Consider the following 16,865-nt stretch of genomic DNA (forward strand, 5'->3'; position numbering starts at 1 on the left):
CCTCCTCACTGCTTATTGTATATCATTTCTACACAGAAGGAAAATGAGTAGGAAGAAAGCATTTTTTGATCAGCTTCTTGACTAATCCACTTATTCATTCCCTGCTAATATATTGAGCAGTTGCCATTTGTCAATCACTGTGTGAGGAAGGAGAGAGCACCAGGAGGTAGTGGACAAACCATCATTGCCATCAGTGTAACAGATCGTAACTACCTGGAATGACAAGTGCAGTGACGTGGGTGAGCTCTGGCGAACATGGGGCATACAAAAGGGGCACTATCCAGTCTGGGAGACTGTAGAAGGTTTTCAGGAGGAAGTGATGTCTCGGCTGAGAGCTGAAGGATAAGTAAGGCTCATTCAGTCCTCACTGATCCTGCCCAGTCCAAATGATCTGTGAGTTGGATCTTGAGTAGGGTAATTTCCAAAGAAGTATATTTTCTCTTGTACTTTAAGTGCCGACTTTCAACTCCAGTAGAAGATGACACTGTTTGGATTGGGTCTGTCTTGGTTCTGAAGTGTCCAAATGGGACAAGATGGGAAGAGAGCACTTGAGGACGATGAAGCCAAAGATGGGTTTAGGAAGGTGGGGAGTGAGTACCAAGAAGGTGGATAGTACTGAAAATCAAAATTTTGGTCTTTCTTTGGGTCTACCAAATGCACAGCCAGTATTTGATAAGTGCGAGGGACAGCTATAAATGATTCATTTATTTTGCCAGGAAACACGTTGTGTGCCATCCATGTGCCGTTTGATATGTGAGCCCTTGGAGGAGATACACAGATCCATATAACAGGACCCCTGGCCTCAAGAAGCTCAGAATGCCTACATGGCATTTTCAGAATGCCTACATGGCAGGCATGTACTCGGCAAATTCAAAACACTGTGTCCTCTGAGATCATTCTTTCTATTTTACAGATGTGGGTACTAAAGCTTAATTTAGCAGAGAGCGTGCCTGAGGTCTCACAGCTGGGGGGGGGGGGCAGGGGTGGGTAGTTGGGTTTTGAACCAAGTCTGTTACATCCCAAAACCCTATTGTCTTTCCACATAAAGGGAGATGAGACAAGGCACTGCAAGAGGTAACCCCTTCTCCCAGGTATCATTTTTTTTTTTTTAAGTATACATTGTATTACTTTTTCTACCTTTGTGCTCAGCACTTTTTAGGCTTATAGCCTGCTATCTCCTTCTATATCTGTCTGGGCTGGGCTGGTTTGAGGCCACTAGACATACCCTCCTTTCTGTTTGCCTCGTAGTTAACATATTTCTCCCTCTGAAATCCCAGCCGTCAACCAGGACTACCTCTTCCACAAAGCTTTCCCAGCCGCCCCCCTTGTATTGGTTGTTATCATAACATAACACTTTTTAGGTACATATTTTAACTTCCATTTTTAGAATAACAATTCTTTCAGAGAGTGAATTTCAACAGTGCTATTATCATGAGAATTAGCCATCTATGAAGTGCTCTTTACTTGTAGGTGCTGAAAATGGAAGCTCTTCTTATTTTTGTCCATCTTTGATTATCTCAGTGCTCCCAGCAGTGACTTTGTATGGTTCTTGGCAAATGCTGGGAGAGTTCTGTGGAAGCCAACAACAAAGGTTGTCTTCTTCTGACCTTTGAAGATACCCTCTGCTGATAGAATTAGTTGGGCTTCTGGTTCAAAGCCAGGGGCATCCATCTGGCCTGACTGCCCCCTTGTCTTTGGTCTTTGCACACTCTTAATGGGTTATTTTTTGATCTTTTCTTAAGAGACTCCTTAGCCCAGTTTAGTAGACAGTAGTCTTAACAAGGGCAAAGGGCACAGGCAACACCCATAACACACTGTGCTCTGCGCCTGTAGATAAATCCTCTGCCCTTGGCTACTGCTTAACAAGTGATCTGTTCCTGCTGATGGGGTCCAGGCACAGTCTTTAGAGGGGGCACAAGACACTATCTTAGGCACTCAGTTACTATGGGGAACCACACAAAAATCTGCCTTTGTGGGGTTGACATTCATGAGGATTATCTCATTTATTTCTTTTTTTTTTTTTCACTTTTTTAAAATTTCTTTTCAGCATAACAGTAGTCATTGTTTTTGCACCACACCCAGTGCTCCATGCAATACGTGCCCTCCCTATTACCTACCACCTGGTTCCCCAGCCTCCTACCCCCTGCCCATTCAAAACCCTCAGGTTGTTTTTCAGAGTCCATAGTCTCTCATGGTTCATCTCCCCTTCCAATTTCCCTCAACTCCCTTCTCCTCTCCATCTCTCCATGTCCTCCATGTTCTTTGTTATGCTCCACAAATAAGTGAAATCATATGATACTTGACTCTTTCTGCTTGACTTATTTCACTCAGCATAATCTCTTCCAGTCCCGTCCATGTTGCTACAAAAGTTGGGTATTCATCCTTTCTGATGGAGGCATAATACTCCATCGTGTATTATCTCATTTATTTCTTACCATAATGTCTTGAGAGAGGTTCTCTGATTATTCCCACTTTATAGATAAAGAAACCAAGGCTCAGAGGGGTTGAATAACTGGTCTCATACCGTAGAGCTCAGTGCCAGAGCCAAGACTGGAACACATGGAGTTTGTTCTAAAGCCCAAGCTTTAACCCACTCTGTTAGTTGGGTATATATGTATATATATGGTATAATCCAAACATAAATATCTTCATATATTTGCATAGTCTTATATGTATATATCTACATATGTGACTACATACATGTGTAAAATAATAGTAAAAATAGTAAATATAAAAGCATTAATCCACTGCCCTGGGGTCATGGTTATCATTTTGGTGTTTCCTTTCAGATAACTATTTGGTACATTAGGTAAAATCACCCTGTACGTTTTTTTTTTTTTTTCATTTTATTTATTTTTTTCAGCGTAACAGTATTCATTGTTTTTGCACAACACCCAGTGCTCCATGCAAAACGTGCCCTCCCTATTACCCACCACCTGTTCCCCCAACCTCCCACCCCTGACCCTTCAAAACCCTCAGGTTGTTTTTCAGAGTCCATAGTCTCTTATGGTTCGCCTCCCCTCCCCAATGTCCATAGCCCCCTCCCCCTCTCCCAGTCCCACCTCCCCAGTTTGTTTTGTGAGATTAAGAGTCATGTATGGTTTGTCTCCCTCCCAATCCCATCTTGTTTCATTTACTCTTCTCCTATCCCCCTAACCCCCCATGTTGCTTCTCCATGTCCTCATATCAGGGAGATCATATGATAGTTGTCTTTCTCCGATTGACTTATTTCACTAAGCATGATACGCTCTAGTTCCATCCACGTCGTTGCAAATGGCAAGATTTCATTTCTTTTGATGGCCCCGAATGTTTATAGCAGCAATGTCTACAATAGCCAAACTATGGAAAGAACCTAGATGTCCATCAACAGATGAATGGATAAAGAAGATGTGGTATATATACACAATGGAATACTATGCAGCCATCACCCTGTACGTTTTATGTTGCATGCTGCTTCCTTCACTTAACAATCAGCACCACTGTGCATATGTTCATTTTAACAGAGGTGTAACAGATCATAATGATTCTGAATCTGAAAATCTGTGCCCTTTTTTAAAAAAAAAGTGTGACATATGGCTCTATGAGCAAATTAGTGGATTGGCTTCCTGGGTGCAGTGACTGTAATGGGAGTGCAGGTGTGGAACTAAGGACAACTGGGAAGCATTGCACTTCCTGGAGACGCTACCAGAAGGATGCATTTTCCTATTCTAGCACTTTTCTTTCCTTGAATCCCCTCCAGTAAAGGGCCTCTTCAGACTCCTTTGAGAGACTTCAGAGCCTGCGAAAAATGACACAAATCTGAAAACCACTGAGATATTGGTGATATTGGGATAATAAACTTGGTGGCCACTTTCCCCTTGAATGCCACTATGACCTGGGTGAAATAGCCAGGGCCGATGTTATCTCTATTTGATAGATTAAGAAGCCCTATGCCCAGTAGATTTGCCCAAGGCCGAATAGCAGAAGTAGACTAGAATTCCAGCCACTTCTGCTCCTAGGGAAGTTTCTTCAGAAACTGACCCACAGCTGCTGAGCCGTTAACAAGTTCCTACTGCTGCTCTCACCACTCTTTATTCTAGACTTTCTCATTGTCCCTTTCCTCCCTTCTTTCTTATCTGAAGAGCTTGTGTCTGATCTTAAGACTTAGCTACATGATTACTCATTTTCACTGTAAAAGACACATCCTTAAAGGGACTTCAGTGCTATATGGTGGGGGTAATAGTAATAATAGTGACAATACAAATACCTAATGGTTATTGGCCATTTTATATGTGCCAGACAAAAGATGCTGTATAGGATCCTTTCCAGTTACTTCTCACTAAACCCATGAACCTAATAAATGGAGGGGCTGAGATTTGAAACCTTTAAAACCTGACTTCAACCAGATTCTAGAGTGCTCTCAAAGGGGAAGAATGAACATAGGAAGGCAGAGCCATTGAGCTCTCGGGATGCTATTTTTAAGTGTTAAGGCTGGTCATAGGCATCTGACCACAGTATCACACAATAATCCAAAACTTTTTTAGCTGGGCTTTGAAACCCATAAGCCTCACCGAAAGAACCTCCCACAAAGTTCTCCCCTTCATGCCTGTCCCTGCTGAAGTTATCTTTTCTAATTCACTGCCTGCCACAAATTCTTTTCTGATGTGTGTTTATGCTTCTTTTCCTACAGGAGGAAATATAAGAAAACATCCCAGAGGTAAGAGTGTCTTTCTGAGAAAGGGGAGCTCGTTGGTTGAGTCATTTGTGGCGCAACTCGTCAGAAGCCTGGCTCATGGTGGACGTTCAGTGTAATGAACAGTCTCTTGGCTCCTTCTCAGCGAGGTGCCTGCTTCATCTCTGGATCACTACTGCTGCTGTATTAAACATTGGTTGTAGACATTTAGTGTGGCACCATAAGTGTCTGTCTTCCCGTGAGAGTGGATCTGGTGGATGAAAAGGCCTGTTAACTATAGATCTGCCTATAGGCAGTGATTTTACTAAAATCTTGACCAGAGAGGGCCTGGGCTGGGCGGTGCTGAAGCTTTATGGATGGGAGCATAAAAGCATCTTTAAGTATTTGAATTCTCCTTTGCCTGCAATTCCTATTTGCCTCATTTTCTGATAAAATGCTGTTGAGCTCAAAGCATAGGTACAAATTCCTTTAAGGGCACTAATGGTCTTTTTTTTTTTTTAACCATGGAAAAGGTAATTTAAAGTAGAATATCATCTTTTATCATCCTCCATTACTTCATTTTATTGAGAAGAGTTGGGAAAGCACATTCCAAAGAAATAGAGTTGCTCAGATCTTTTGTTTGCCAAGCATTAGAAGCCCAGAGTTCAGACTAAAAGGCTAGTGTCTGCTTTTCATTGATTGTATTTGATTTTGGTATTATGACATTAAACAGATTATATTCAGATTAAAAAAAAAAAACCCACCAATGCAATTAAAATCTGCCAGTCGGTTTCAGCAATGGTACTTTCAGTCAGATGACCATTTTAATCTTACCTTTTCTCTTGACCATCGTCTCAAGGCAGAGAGTCCTGTCCTGTGGTTTCCAAATAAAGTCAATAATCCACAGTAGGGGTGTTACTGTTTGATATGCAGTGTAGAGGTGCACGCATCGTTGAGAGAAGATGAATGCAACCTTAGGGTTTCCTAGCAGTTGCTATACTTTTCTAAATATAGTGAGCTCACACAGATGGCTAAATAATTCTGTCTTGTTCAGGTTCATTGGGTTCAGGGTAGTAATTGCTTGTGAACCACTGAACAGGATGTAAATTAATCACTCAGATTAGAGGGCATAATAGTCATCAGTAGTAAAAGGTAATTTATCATTTTTACATGTAGTTAACCTGGGGTATGAAATATTTCAAAGTTGCTTCAATTTTTTTTAAAAAGAGATAAATAGACAGGTTAGAGGAGTTTTACAAGAGAGCCGCTCAAACCTGTCAAGTTTCAAATTACTATGTCGATTATTTTTGAAAGCATATTTTTGCATATCTTACATGAATGCTATCGCATTTTTTATTATGTCGATCTAATAAAAAAATAGACTGTCTTGTTCCAGCTTCACTGAAGTCATGTAAAGTGCAAATTAATAGAGGGTTGGTTTGGGCTCTTCTATTTTAAATCGCATACATATTTCGTATGAAATTGATACATGTCTGCTAATCTCTCATTGATTACAAACCATCTCTAAACTTCTGGCTTGAAACAGCCATTTTATTCTGCTTACAGTGATATGGGTCGGGAATTTAGGAAGGACTTGGCTGAGTGGTTTGAACCTGATGCAGCTGGAGTGGGCTGCAGCTACTGGAGACGGAGGGTCCACTTCCAAGATTGCTTCTTCACGCATGTGTGCAGAGACTTGGTGGTCTTTGTTTCTTTCTCTCTTTGCATGTGGCTTTTATCCTCCAGCATGGGAGCTTGGGCTTCTCAGTGCATGGTGGTCTCGGGGTGGTTGTACTTTCTGCTGCCTTCCTAGGCCCTATGTGTTCAACAGACAGGAAGTGGAAGATGCTGGTCTCTTCATTACAGCTTGGGCACAGAAACTGGGGCAATGTCACTTTTGCTGCATTTTAATGGTGAAGGTATTACAGAATCAATTCAGATTCAAAAGAAGGGGACATAGATTATAGCTCTTGATGGAAGGGTGTTAAAGAAGTTGAGACCGTCTTCATTTACCAAACCTGTAGTCTTTTTCAGAATGATCTTGCTTGAGAACTTTTCTAGGGATCTGTAAATTTGGATGAAGTGGATACCTCATTTGATGAATGGTAGACACTTTTAAGTATATCTTGATATCTCCGTCAGAGGTTGGTCTATTTGGTGATTCATTTGGACTGAGAGGAGCTGTGACTCCCTTTTCATGTTAGGGACAAACATACTAGTGTAAACTCAATGGGCTATTTGAATGCTAAGTGTCGTTATTTGACTTCAGTTAATAATTAGTCAGATAAAGCCAGTGGCTTCATGTAGGGAAACTAAATGTTATATTAAAAAGCTTTAGATCTCATGGGTTTGCTTTGGACATTAGGAGAAAGAGAGTCCAGGATACAAAAATAATCTACCTTTGTTTAAACTTCTTGTGTTGGGTTTCATTTCATTTCACTTATGTATTTATTCACCTTTTCAAAGCCATGTTAAAGAAAAAAACAAATCCTCTGACTTTCAAAGTCATCATCATCCTACTATATAGCTCAACTGAGGTAGGTATCTTGCTTTAAATATTTTATCAAGTACTAGGCAGATTTCAGTAGAGTATGTTATGATAGTGATGTCTTCTGAATATCACTGTTAATATTAAGGGAAATGTACTCATTTCTTCCAAGACCAGAAATTCAACCAAAAGAATGATGTTATAAAAACTCTTTACTGGGTTAGCAAGAGCATCAGTAAGTAGAAGATAAGATTCTCCCTGCATAGAAGCCCTTATTGGGTTAGGCTTTAAATCAACACAATTAAGGGGAGCCATCCTTTCACCTTGTGATTGAGCCTTGTCCACAGGGGCCAGTCATTCCAAGAGATTTGTTGAAGTGGTGACATGGTAATTTGACAGCTAGAGAGGATTACCCAGGAGAACTGCTCCCCCTAAAATTCTCATCAGGTTGTTTTTAAATAGCAGCAACTTCAAGTTATCAGGTCTGGCTCTGAGAAGTTTGTATCTTTGAGAAAGAATGCTAGATCATGTACAAAATAATCACAAATACCCAGAAATAATCTAATACTTCTGGGCTGCCACTAAAGAAAGGATTTGCTATCAGAGATGGTGTTGTAAGCTGAATCTATGTTAGAAGCGTTTCCAGCACACCCACACACATACACACACTCACACCTCTATTTTAGTGTGCCTGGAAATGCTGTGGTTGGTCAGCATAATCAGAGGCAGAGGTACAAATAATGACTTATCTACAAACCTCAAGGACCTCTGCAGACTCATGTGCAATTTTCATGTCTGGACTATGGAAATACTTAGGTCAGAGTGGTTAGGAGTTGGAGTTTTAAGCCGCATCAGATAGTGAAAACTTTCATTAGAATAAAGTTTTTTGATTTATCAGGTATAAATTCTAGGTTGGTGGGTGGGTTTGTTGGTTGCTTGGTAGATTGTGAAATCTTAGTTAAGTTTAGATAGTGTAAGAAGTTCTGGTTCTGACTATATCTGATTTACTCATTTTATAATTTCTGTGATGAGATAACTTTTTGATAATCTAATTAGATTGATAGTCACATGTATATAAGTTTTGACTCCCCCAAAACTTAACTACTAATAGCTTATACTGTTGACTGCAAACCTTACCAATAATATAGTCAGTCAACACCTACTTTGTATGTTATATATAGTATGTGCTATATTCTTAACTTAAACTGAGAGAAAAGAAAATGTTATTGAGAAAGTTATAAGGAAGGAAAAGCACAATTATAGTACTGTATTTAACTAAAAAAAAAAAGATCTGTGTGTAAGTGGACATGTGCAATTCAAACTTGTGTTGTTCAAGGGTCATCTGTACAAGAAATTGCCTGTGATTTGTGAAGAGAGAGGTACATGGTTTTGTAGTTAAGACATAATGTGAAAAGCAAAATAGAATGTGGTACACACTATAATAGATCTGAGTATTGAAGGTCATTGGGAACAGTTGGGTCATTTGGGAAGGTATTTACATTATTATATACTCTTCTCTCACTAGACCACAAAGAGGGCTATAGTGTTGCTTCTTATTCACGGTGCCTGGAAGTATGGGCATATTAAAGTCTAATAGGATAGCTGAGAATTGTTTCTCTCTGTTTTCTCCATGTTCTCATTTATCTTAAAGCTGTATGTTTTGCTGGTTCTTTAGGCTTTCTCTCAAAGGGACACATGTCTCAAAAACATTCTGGACAGTAGGAGGAAGACAGCCCAGGATAAAAACATGTGGAGATAATCGGTTAAGTGGATATTGCACATGTAGATAACAGAGCGGCCTCTATCTGTTGCCAGGCAAAATAAGGAGTTATTTTTTTTTTCCTCCAAGTGTCTAATACCTTCTTTCACTTGGATTTTTATGTGACTTAGTAATCACATTTGATGAGGCCAATAATTGATTAAATCCAGCGAATGATTCCCTTAGTCAGGTCTGCCTGTGCTGTCACGAATCAGCATGCTTAATGAGTCATCAGCAGAACCACCACCTTGGCTGTTAAGAATAGACTGTCGTGTGTGTGGTGGGGGTGGGGTGGGGTGGCAGAGGGGGTGGGAAGGCCAGTGGATCTTACCCTCTGGGAAGGCTGCCTTCTAAGCAATTGTATCCTTGTATGAGCAAGTGCATCTTCTGCTGAGCTGTGCCCCTTTCTCATTCTGGGACATAGTAAGACTCACTGGTGAATTCTGAAGCTCTTTCAGCATCGCAGACATAAAATCAGTGGACTGTTTTCTCTTTTGCAGTGAAAAATGACAGTCAGTTGAAGGGGATATAGGATAAAGCAAGGCACATAGTTTCACATACTTATGAGTGACCAATTTCGCATACTACTACTTACTTTGTAGTGTTGATATTTAGAGCCTGAGTATTAATAGTAAAATCAGACAAGGGAAACTTCTAAGTGGTAAAGTCCTTTGAAAAATATTTTCCTGTATTGTGATGACTATTAAATTCTCAGAGTAGTAAGGACATGTGCATCAGCTGTGAGAATATGTCCAAATTACATTCCAAGATTGCCAGCTGAGTCTAATTGACTTTCCAGTGAAGCTACACCAGACAGAGCAGCAAAGTGGTTTGGTTAGAGCACAGATCACAGATGGACACTGAGTTATCCACAAAGGAGAATACCCAATGCAGTTACCATGGAAAATGGCCTACAGGTACTGAAATTTCAGGTGAAACACAACCTGGGGAGAAAGGGAGGGTGATGGAAGGTCTATATAGATAGTTTGGTCAGAGGTCAGGGTCACCCTCCTACTATATATCAGCAGGAGCCTGGGGAGCACAGGTGCAGGGATCTCGAGCCAGAGAGGTGGTGTAGGTGTAGCAGGAGTTAAGAACTAGGTGTAGGGAGAGAGGGCACTGAGATACAGTAAGTAGCTCAGACACTGAGTCTGAGTAGTGTATTTAGGTACTAGTAGCAGTAATGACTTTGTCATTGAGCTGCTGTTTTCCGAGCCAAGGGGATCATCTAGGCACAATTCAGTCTTCATTTCTTTTCCGTCTTCGTGTCTGATAATTACTACCATTCTCCCACTTGCCCAGGATTAACACTTTTGAGTCACTTCATATGAGCTTCTGTTGTGGTGTTTCTCCAACTTTAACTTTTGGTTCTTCTTCTCCCATGTTAAACAGGTCTCTGGCAGGTTGTTATGGGCTTTTCCTTCTCACTATTTTCATTCTCATGATCTTGCTCCCATCTCAATACTCATCTCTTAAAGAGTATTGAATGACTTTTCCTAACCACTCTCTTTACTCTGGTTTCTTCATTTCATTCCGTATAGCCATGTCTGATTAATCTTTCCACAGTGTCTCTGATGTGCTGTTTAAACAGCAACAGCAAACCTCCATTAGCTTTCTTTTGACTAATAAAAGTTGTCTTCTTGTTTAGGATTTTAAGGGTTTCTACAACTGCATCTACCTCACTTTCCTGCTTTGCCTCTGTTATTTCCTTCTGGTCATTCCAAGTTCCAGTCAAACTGAACTCACTGACTGCCATCTTTGCCTTGCGTTTTCTGTCATCCTTTCTTCATTCATAACTTTCTACTATTTTAAATGTTCTCATTTTTCCCTGTTGAAAGCCTGTGTTTTCTTGGAGATCCAATCAAAAGTCATTTCTTTCCATGGAGCTTCTTAGATCTTTCCACCTAAAAGAGATCTTGCTATTCCAGTTATTGCTGGTCTAATTCCGTATGCAAGAAATAGCTGGGTGTGGGTCATTCTTCTTGGCACTAGTGTGATTTTTTTTTTGAAAAGGGAATATGTTCCCCCAAAGCATGGTGTGTTGGACATGATTGGTATTTGTTAGGTATGGGTTGGATTTATGAATGAATCAGATTGGTGTCCTTCGTATATTTTTACCTTGGGTCAGAACTAAAGTCAGAATTACCAAGTGGAATTGTGGATAAATAACTTCAGATTGATGAATGACTCATACTTATAAGTGGCTTTGCAGATCACCATCTATTCCCACATCCAGACTCTCATTTAGTCCTCACACTGGCCAGAGTGAAGTCCTCTGAGGTCAGCAAGCCAGATGGCATGCATGGTCAAGAACCAGAAAATGTTTAATTGCTTGGATCATCGACTCTGCTTTTCTCTTCTATATGATTTCTGTCAATGTGGAACTTCACCTTTGGGTGGAAACTGTTTTCGCTCTATTACCAATGCTTCAATCTTTATCTTTCCTCCATTTGAACCATTGATTCTAAAGATGTTTAGTGCCATGACAAATGCATTTGTTTACAGTGCATTATTCTAAGTATTTGATAACTGTGGTATGCATCATTTGGCTGTTCTGTGGTATTTTGCCAAAATGGTTTTGAGAATCACTTTCTTACGTTGTCTAATAAGATTTAAGTATGACTTTAAGACTTCAGTAGCACTCATGCTGGACATATTGCCTCAGAAGTTAAACCTGGACTTTCAAATTGCCTGGGTAGGCAAGTCTCTAATCCCTCCAAATCCCAGTGGCCTTCAATTCTAAAGAAGCAGAATTGACTTGATTGATTCAGTCATTGGTGAAGGCTTCCAAATTGGGGCCAAGTCCAACACCCAACAGGAGCAGTCTAAGAGGCAGATTTTGGAGTCTCTAGAGACACTGGATTCAGTAGTGTAGATAAGAGCTTCTTAAGCTTGACCCTATCGTTACTTCCATTGTGAGGATTGCCTGTGGATCAGAGAATGTTTACCTCTATCTCTGGCCTCTGCTCACTAAAGGCCAGTAACAATCCCTCATCCCCTACTTGTGATGACCAGAAAAGTCTCCTGGAGGGCAAAATCACCTCTGACTGAGAACCACTGGTATAGATGAAAAATTAAGACTCAGATTTTGATTTTGCTGCTAGTTTAGCTTTGCCAAATTACTCTACTCCTCTGTGGTCTCAGTGTCCTCATCTGTGAAGAAATTGAGGTTGAATATGAGGATTTTTCTGGTTCCTTTTGGCTCAAAAATGACTATTCTGTGATTCTAAATACTGAGGTCCTTCAAGAAGAAAGCCTAGACCACGAAACAATATTTGCCATGATGGCAAGAACTCTAGGACTTAAAATGAATCATGGGAGAGGAGCAGCATTGCAGGTGAGCATGGAGGTCACTGAGCAGGTAACATAGGCCCCACAGTGATGGTTCTTTGGCCACCAACCAGATCACCCTTGGTTTAGATATTTCTGATTTTACCTAAATAATGTGAACTAATCATGAGAAAGCCATTAAAAGAAAAATTGTCAAAACACGGTCTTTTCCAAAAATATAGAAATGCCTAAAGGGTACTCTATTGGTTAAATTTATTGTGTATCTACTCTGTACCAGGTTCTTCACATTCATTATCTTATTTAATCTTAACAATTATCCTGTTTTTTGGATGAGGAACTCAGGGAAAATAGGTAACCGGACTGAGGTCACAAAGCAGAGAAGTGACTGGGCGAGGGTTTAAAGGCAGGACTTTGAGATCTATTCAAGTAGTTTCACAATTTTTTACAGCTCTGGAACTCTCTCACTCCCACCTCCAACCTCCCGAAGAAAGCAGCTTGAAGATGAATAAAATCAAAGGGTCAGAAAGAAATGTACTTTTGGAGTTCATTTCCCGAGTTCGCCTATTGTTCTTTTTATCATTAGGACATTTTACGTTTGAAAGTTTTCATATTTGTGTTCAGCTCTCAGGAAAGTTGAAACTCTCACGAAAGTTTAATGAAATCTTTAAGAAACTTTCAGGAAAATTTAATGAAATCTTAAATACAAAAAGCAAAAAACAACCCAACAAGCTATATTTAAATAGTGTGATTGAAGGCAGGGAAATTCACCTCATTTCCACCCCTCCTTAATTTTGTGATATTTCAGCATGTATATTCTCAAGGTGTGGGCTACTAATTGTTCCTAACTCTTAAGGTTGTTGATAAGGATTAAAGGAGACAATGTATGTATGGTATATGACCTGGTTCTAGGCATATAATAAGTGCTTAATAAATATTAGCCGTTAATATAATGCCCTCCCTCTCTATAAAAATTAATGACTATTGAATGAGACCTTTCCTCATAATAAAGAATGAGACCTTGCTAACTCTCTGCAATTTTTGGCCTCCCTCAAGGACTTATTCTGCTTGTGCAGAAGATTGATTAATTCTTCAGGATCTCATTAGTCAGAGGAGTAGCTGGACTGGTGCCAGCAAATTATGGACAGAGGTGGGAGAATCTGCCTTGTGCTTCAGGCCGATTCATAAAGTTGTGAAGATAAAGTACAGGTCTCTAGAAAGAGCCTACAAGAAGGAATCCAACTGTTTAGTCAAAGATTCTAGGTGTTACCTGCACTCTGCTATTCTCTTGGCCCCCGTGTTTATCTTTTAAGATGTCCTGCCATGAGATTTAAAAGAGGAAGTCAAGTTGCAAAATGAAAAGCTAGGCCACATGGTTGCATTAACAATACTACTCAGAGGTTGAACAAAAAGCAAACCAGAAATATTTAGTTTTAAAAGTGGGTTCTGGGGCACCGACTCAGTAGGTTAAGTGTTCTACTCTTGATTAGATTAATTAAATTAAATTAAATTAAATTAATTAAAATTAATAGCCATTAATTTTGTCTCAGGTCATGGTCTCAGGGTCATGAGATCAAGCCCTGTGTGGGCCTCCACACTCAGTCTGCTTGAGATTCTCTCTCCATCTCCCTCTGCCCCTCCCCCACTTTCTCTTTCTCTAATGTATATAAAAAAGATAAAAATGAGTTCTGTCAAAAGTATTGAATAAAATAAAATCAGCATGTTTTATTGGTAGGTATAGATTTTGGCTTGTCTGATTTCATTCCTAGACTCTTCACTTTACTGTATACTTATTGAGTATCAGCTGTGTGATGGTCAGGCACTGTGAGACATTAAAAAATAACAATAAAAGGACTAAGATGTGGTTTCTGTCCTCAAGGAGCTAAGGACATAATGGGAAAGAGAAAGGTACCCAGGCAGGTTATTTCAATATGAGGTTTTTCATAGAGGTACAGAGGAGTGCTCTGCTTAGTTTGGGGGCTCAGGAAATCTTGTTGGAGAAGACCCTGAGCTGAGATTTAACGGTGAATAAGAGAAAATAGCCAGATATGGAAAGTTTTTTTTTTTTTCCATTTTATTTATTTTTTCAGCGTAACAGTATTCATTCTTTTTGCACAACACCCAGTGCTCCATGCAAAACGTGCCCTCCCCATTACCCACCACCTGTTCCCCCAACCTCCCACCCCTGACCCTTCAAAACCCTCAGGTTGTTTTTCAGAGTCCATAGTCTCTTATGGATCGCCTCCCCTCCCCAATGTCCATAGCCCGCTCCCCCTCTCCCAATCCCACCTCCCCCCAGCAACCCCCAGTTTGTTTTGTGAGATTAAGAGTCATTTATGGTTTGTCTCCCTCCCAATCCCATCTTGTTTCATTTATTCTTCTCCTATCCCCCTACCCCCCCCGATATGAGGACATGCAGATATGGAAAGTTTTTATGAGTATTTATTTAGAAGGAGTAACATGAACAGATACTTGATTTTAATAAGTTTTGTTATCTGAGTCCCAGTCTCTGCTCTGGCTTGAGTGGGGTTTGGTATGCAAGGGTAGGGCAGGATCAGTGTGCTATGGGTCTCCTAGGGGGTGTGTCATGAATACTAGTGAGCTGCTGCTCAGAGAAGTAGGTAATCACTTCTATAAGGGCTGCAAGCAAAGCAAAGGAGACAATTAATAAAGATTTCTCTTTATTTGAAGGCATGTACTGTGGCCATCTGGACCCTGCAGACCACTGGCCTGTTAGAATGGCTCATCCCAAAGAAACCTCATCCCAAAGAAACCAAGAACTACTTCAAAATAAAAAAGGCAGATAAAAAAAGAATCTCCTATATCTTCTGTAAGAGAGTAGAGATTAGAAGTAATGATGGAAAATGTTCTGTCCTCTATTTTCTCAGTTTTTATAAGGCTGGTCTTTTTTTTTTTTTCTGTTTATTTTAATTACCTAAATAATTTCTGAATACATTTTCATTGTAAAAAAATCAAAAGATTAGAGATAAAGGCAAAGTTTCTTTTAATCATTGGTTAACTGTGTTCTGTTTCCAGGTAACCACCGTTATGAACTTTTTTTTTTTTAGATTTTATTTTTCATTTATTTGAGAGAGAGAGAGAGAGAGAGCATGAGAGGGAGGAGGGGTAGGGGACAAACAGACTCCTGACTCAGCAGGGAGCCCAGTGGTGGACTCCATCCCAGGACCCTGGGATAATGACCTAAGCCAAAGGCAGATGCTTAACCAACTGAGCACCAGGCACCCCTACTATCAATTTTCTTATATTTCACTTTTATGTGTTAGATAGAATTCATCAGTGAAACCATCTGGGTCTGGCCTGGGCTTCTTGTAGGAAGAGCATATTCAAACATATTCAAAGTTCTCCAATGATACCAGAAAGACCAGGAAGGTCTGTTAAAACACAGCTTGCTGAAACTCACCCCCAGAGTTCTGATTCTGTAAATCTGGGATGAGGTCTGAGGATTTACATTTCAGAAAATTCCCAGGTGTTGGCTGATGCTGCTAGACTGAGGAACCACACTTGGATAATCACTGCCTTAATGGGTGTAGGGGTACTCTGATTTTCTCTTTTTTCCTTGGGTCATTCTTGGTAAGTTCTCTCAAAATTTGTTCATTTATCTATATTGTGATATTCATTGATATGATATAGCTTACCGTCTTTTTAGTTTCTGCAAAATCTGCTGTGATACCCCTTCTTTTATTCTTGATAATGGTAATTTGTGCATCTCATTATTTTTTTCAGTTCTGCTACTTGTTTATTATTACCTATTAATGTTTTAAAAGACCCAACTTGTGTCTCTAATCTTTTCTGTTGATTACTTTATATTTTGTTGCTTTCTGCTCTTATTCCTTTCTTCCTGCTTACTTTGGGTTTAATTTTCTAACTTCTTAAGATGAAACATAGAGCATTTACTTTAAGCCTTTCATCTTTCTAATATAGATATTTAAGCTATACAGTTCCCTGTAAGTTATATAGTTCTTCCTCTGTATCTCCATGTTGTCTATGCCTACAGTGTTATCACACTGGATTCTAGTTAGTTCATCTCCCTAAGAATCCCATAAGCTCCTTCATGTAAAAGGCCCTCTTAATCATTTTTTGTTTCCCTAATAAATCCAGGATGACTATGTCAGAGCAAGTGGACAAGTGAATATGGTTGACCTCGTGGCTTAGATGCCTTCTCCTTTGTCCTTGTTTCTTACATGTGTGGTTCTCAGATGCAGGAGCACCATTTATGGAAGGAAAAGTCATTTTTGAAGCAAACTATGTGGGAGTGGAGATGTCCTTGTTTTGAAATACTGTCATAATAGGTGGCAGTAAGGCCTGCTTGGCACTCGGAGAACATTATTCCACTGCCTAAGTTGGTTGAATTTTCTCTGAGCTACCCCCTCTCTGGCATTTTCTTTGGAGTCCAGGCCGCTCTTCGTGCTCATTACCAAATGGGGTCAAAATGAAATTTCTCTCCCTTCAAGTTGGATTTCACAATTGACCAGGTACATTATGGCTGAAATGTGGGGCTGCTTTTTCCATTTCCACAGCAGCTGCTGGTGTGGATGGCTGTGAGAGGCCAGAACTGCCCTCTGCTAATGTACTTATATACCAGAACAGATACGGGCTGATCCCGTTGGAATTTTGCACTACTGGGTCTTCAGAGATTTAAACTCTCCCATGCATGGATT

General features: G+C 40.0%; 1 protein-coding gene across 8 annotated transcripts in view; it reads left to right on the top strand.

Annotated features, from left to right (window-relative positions):
- PDE1C (phosphodiesterase 1C) overlaps window positions 1-16,865 on the top strand; it is a 536,493-nt gene that overhangs the window by 229,451 nt on the left and 290,177 nt on the right. For 2 of the 8 annotated variants that reach the window (XM_046020566.1, XM_046020568.1), the window contains exon 3: window positions 4,670-4,696. The exons of the other annotated variants lie outside the window; for them this stretch is intronic. In XM_046020566.1, coding sequence (XP_045876522.1) covers window positions 4,670-4,696 — 27 coding nt within the window. The remainder of the gene's footprint in view (window positions 1-4,669; window positions 4,697-16,865) is intronic. 8 annotated transcript variants of the gene reach the window in all.

Source organism: Meles meles, chromosome 10, assembly GCF_922984935.1.
Source record: "Meles meles chromosome 10, mMelMel3.1 paternal haplotype, whole genome shotgun sequence".
Classification (NCBI taxonomy): domain Eukaryota; kingdom Metazoa; phylum Chordata; class Mammalia; order Carnivora; family Mustelidae; genus Meles; species Meles meles.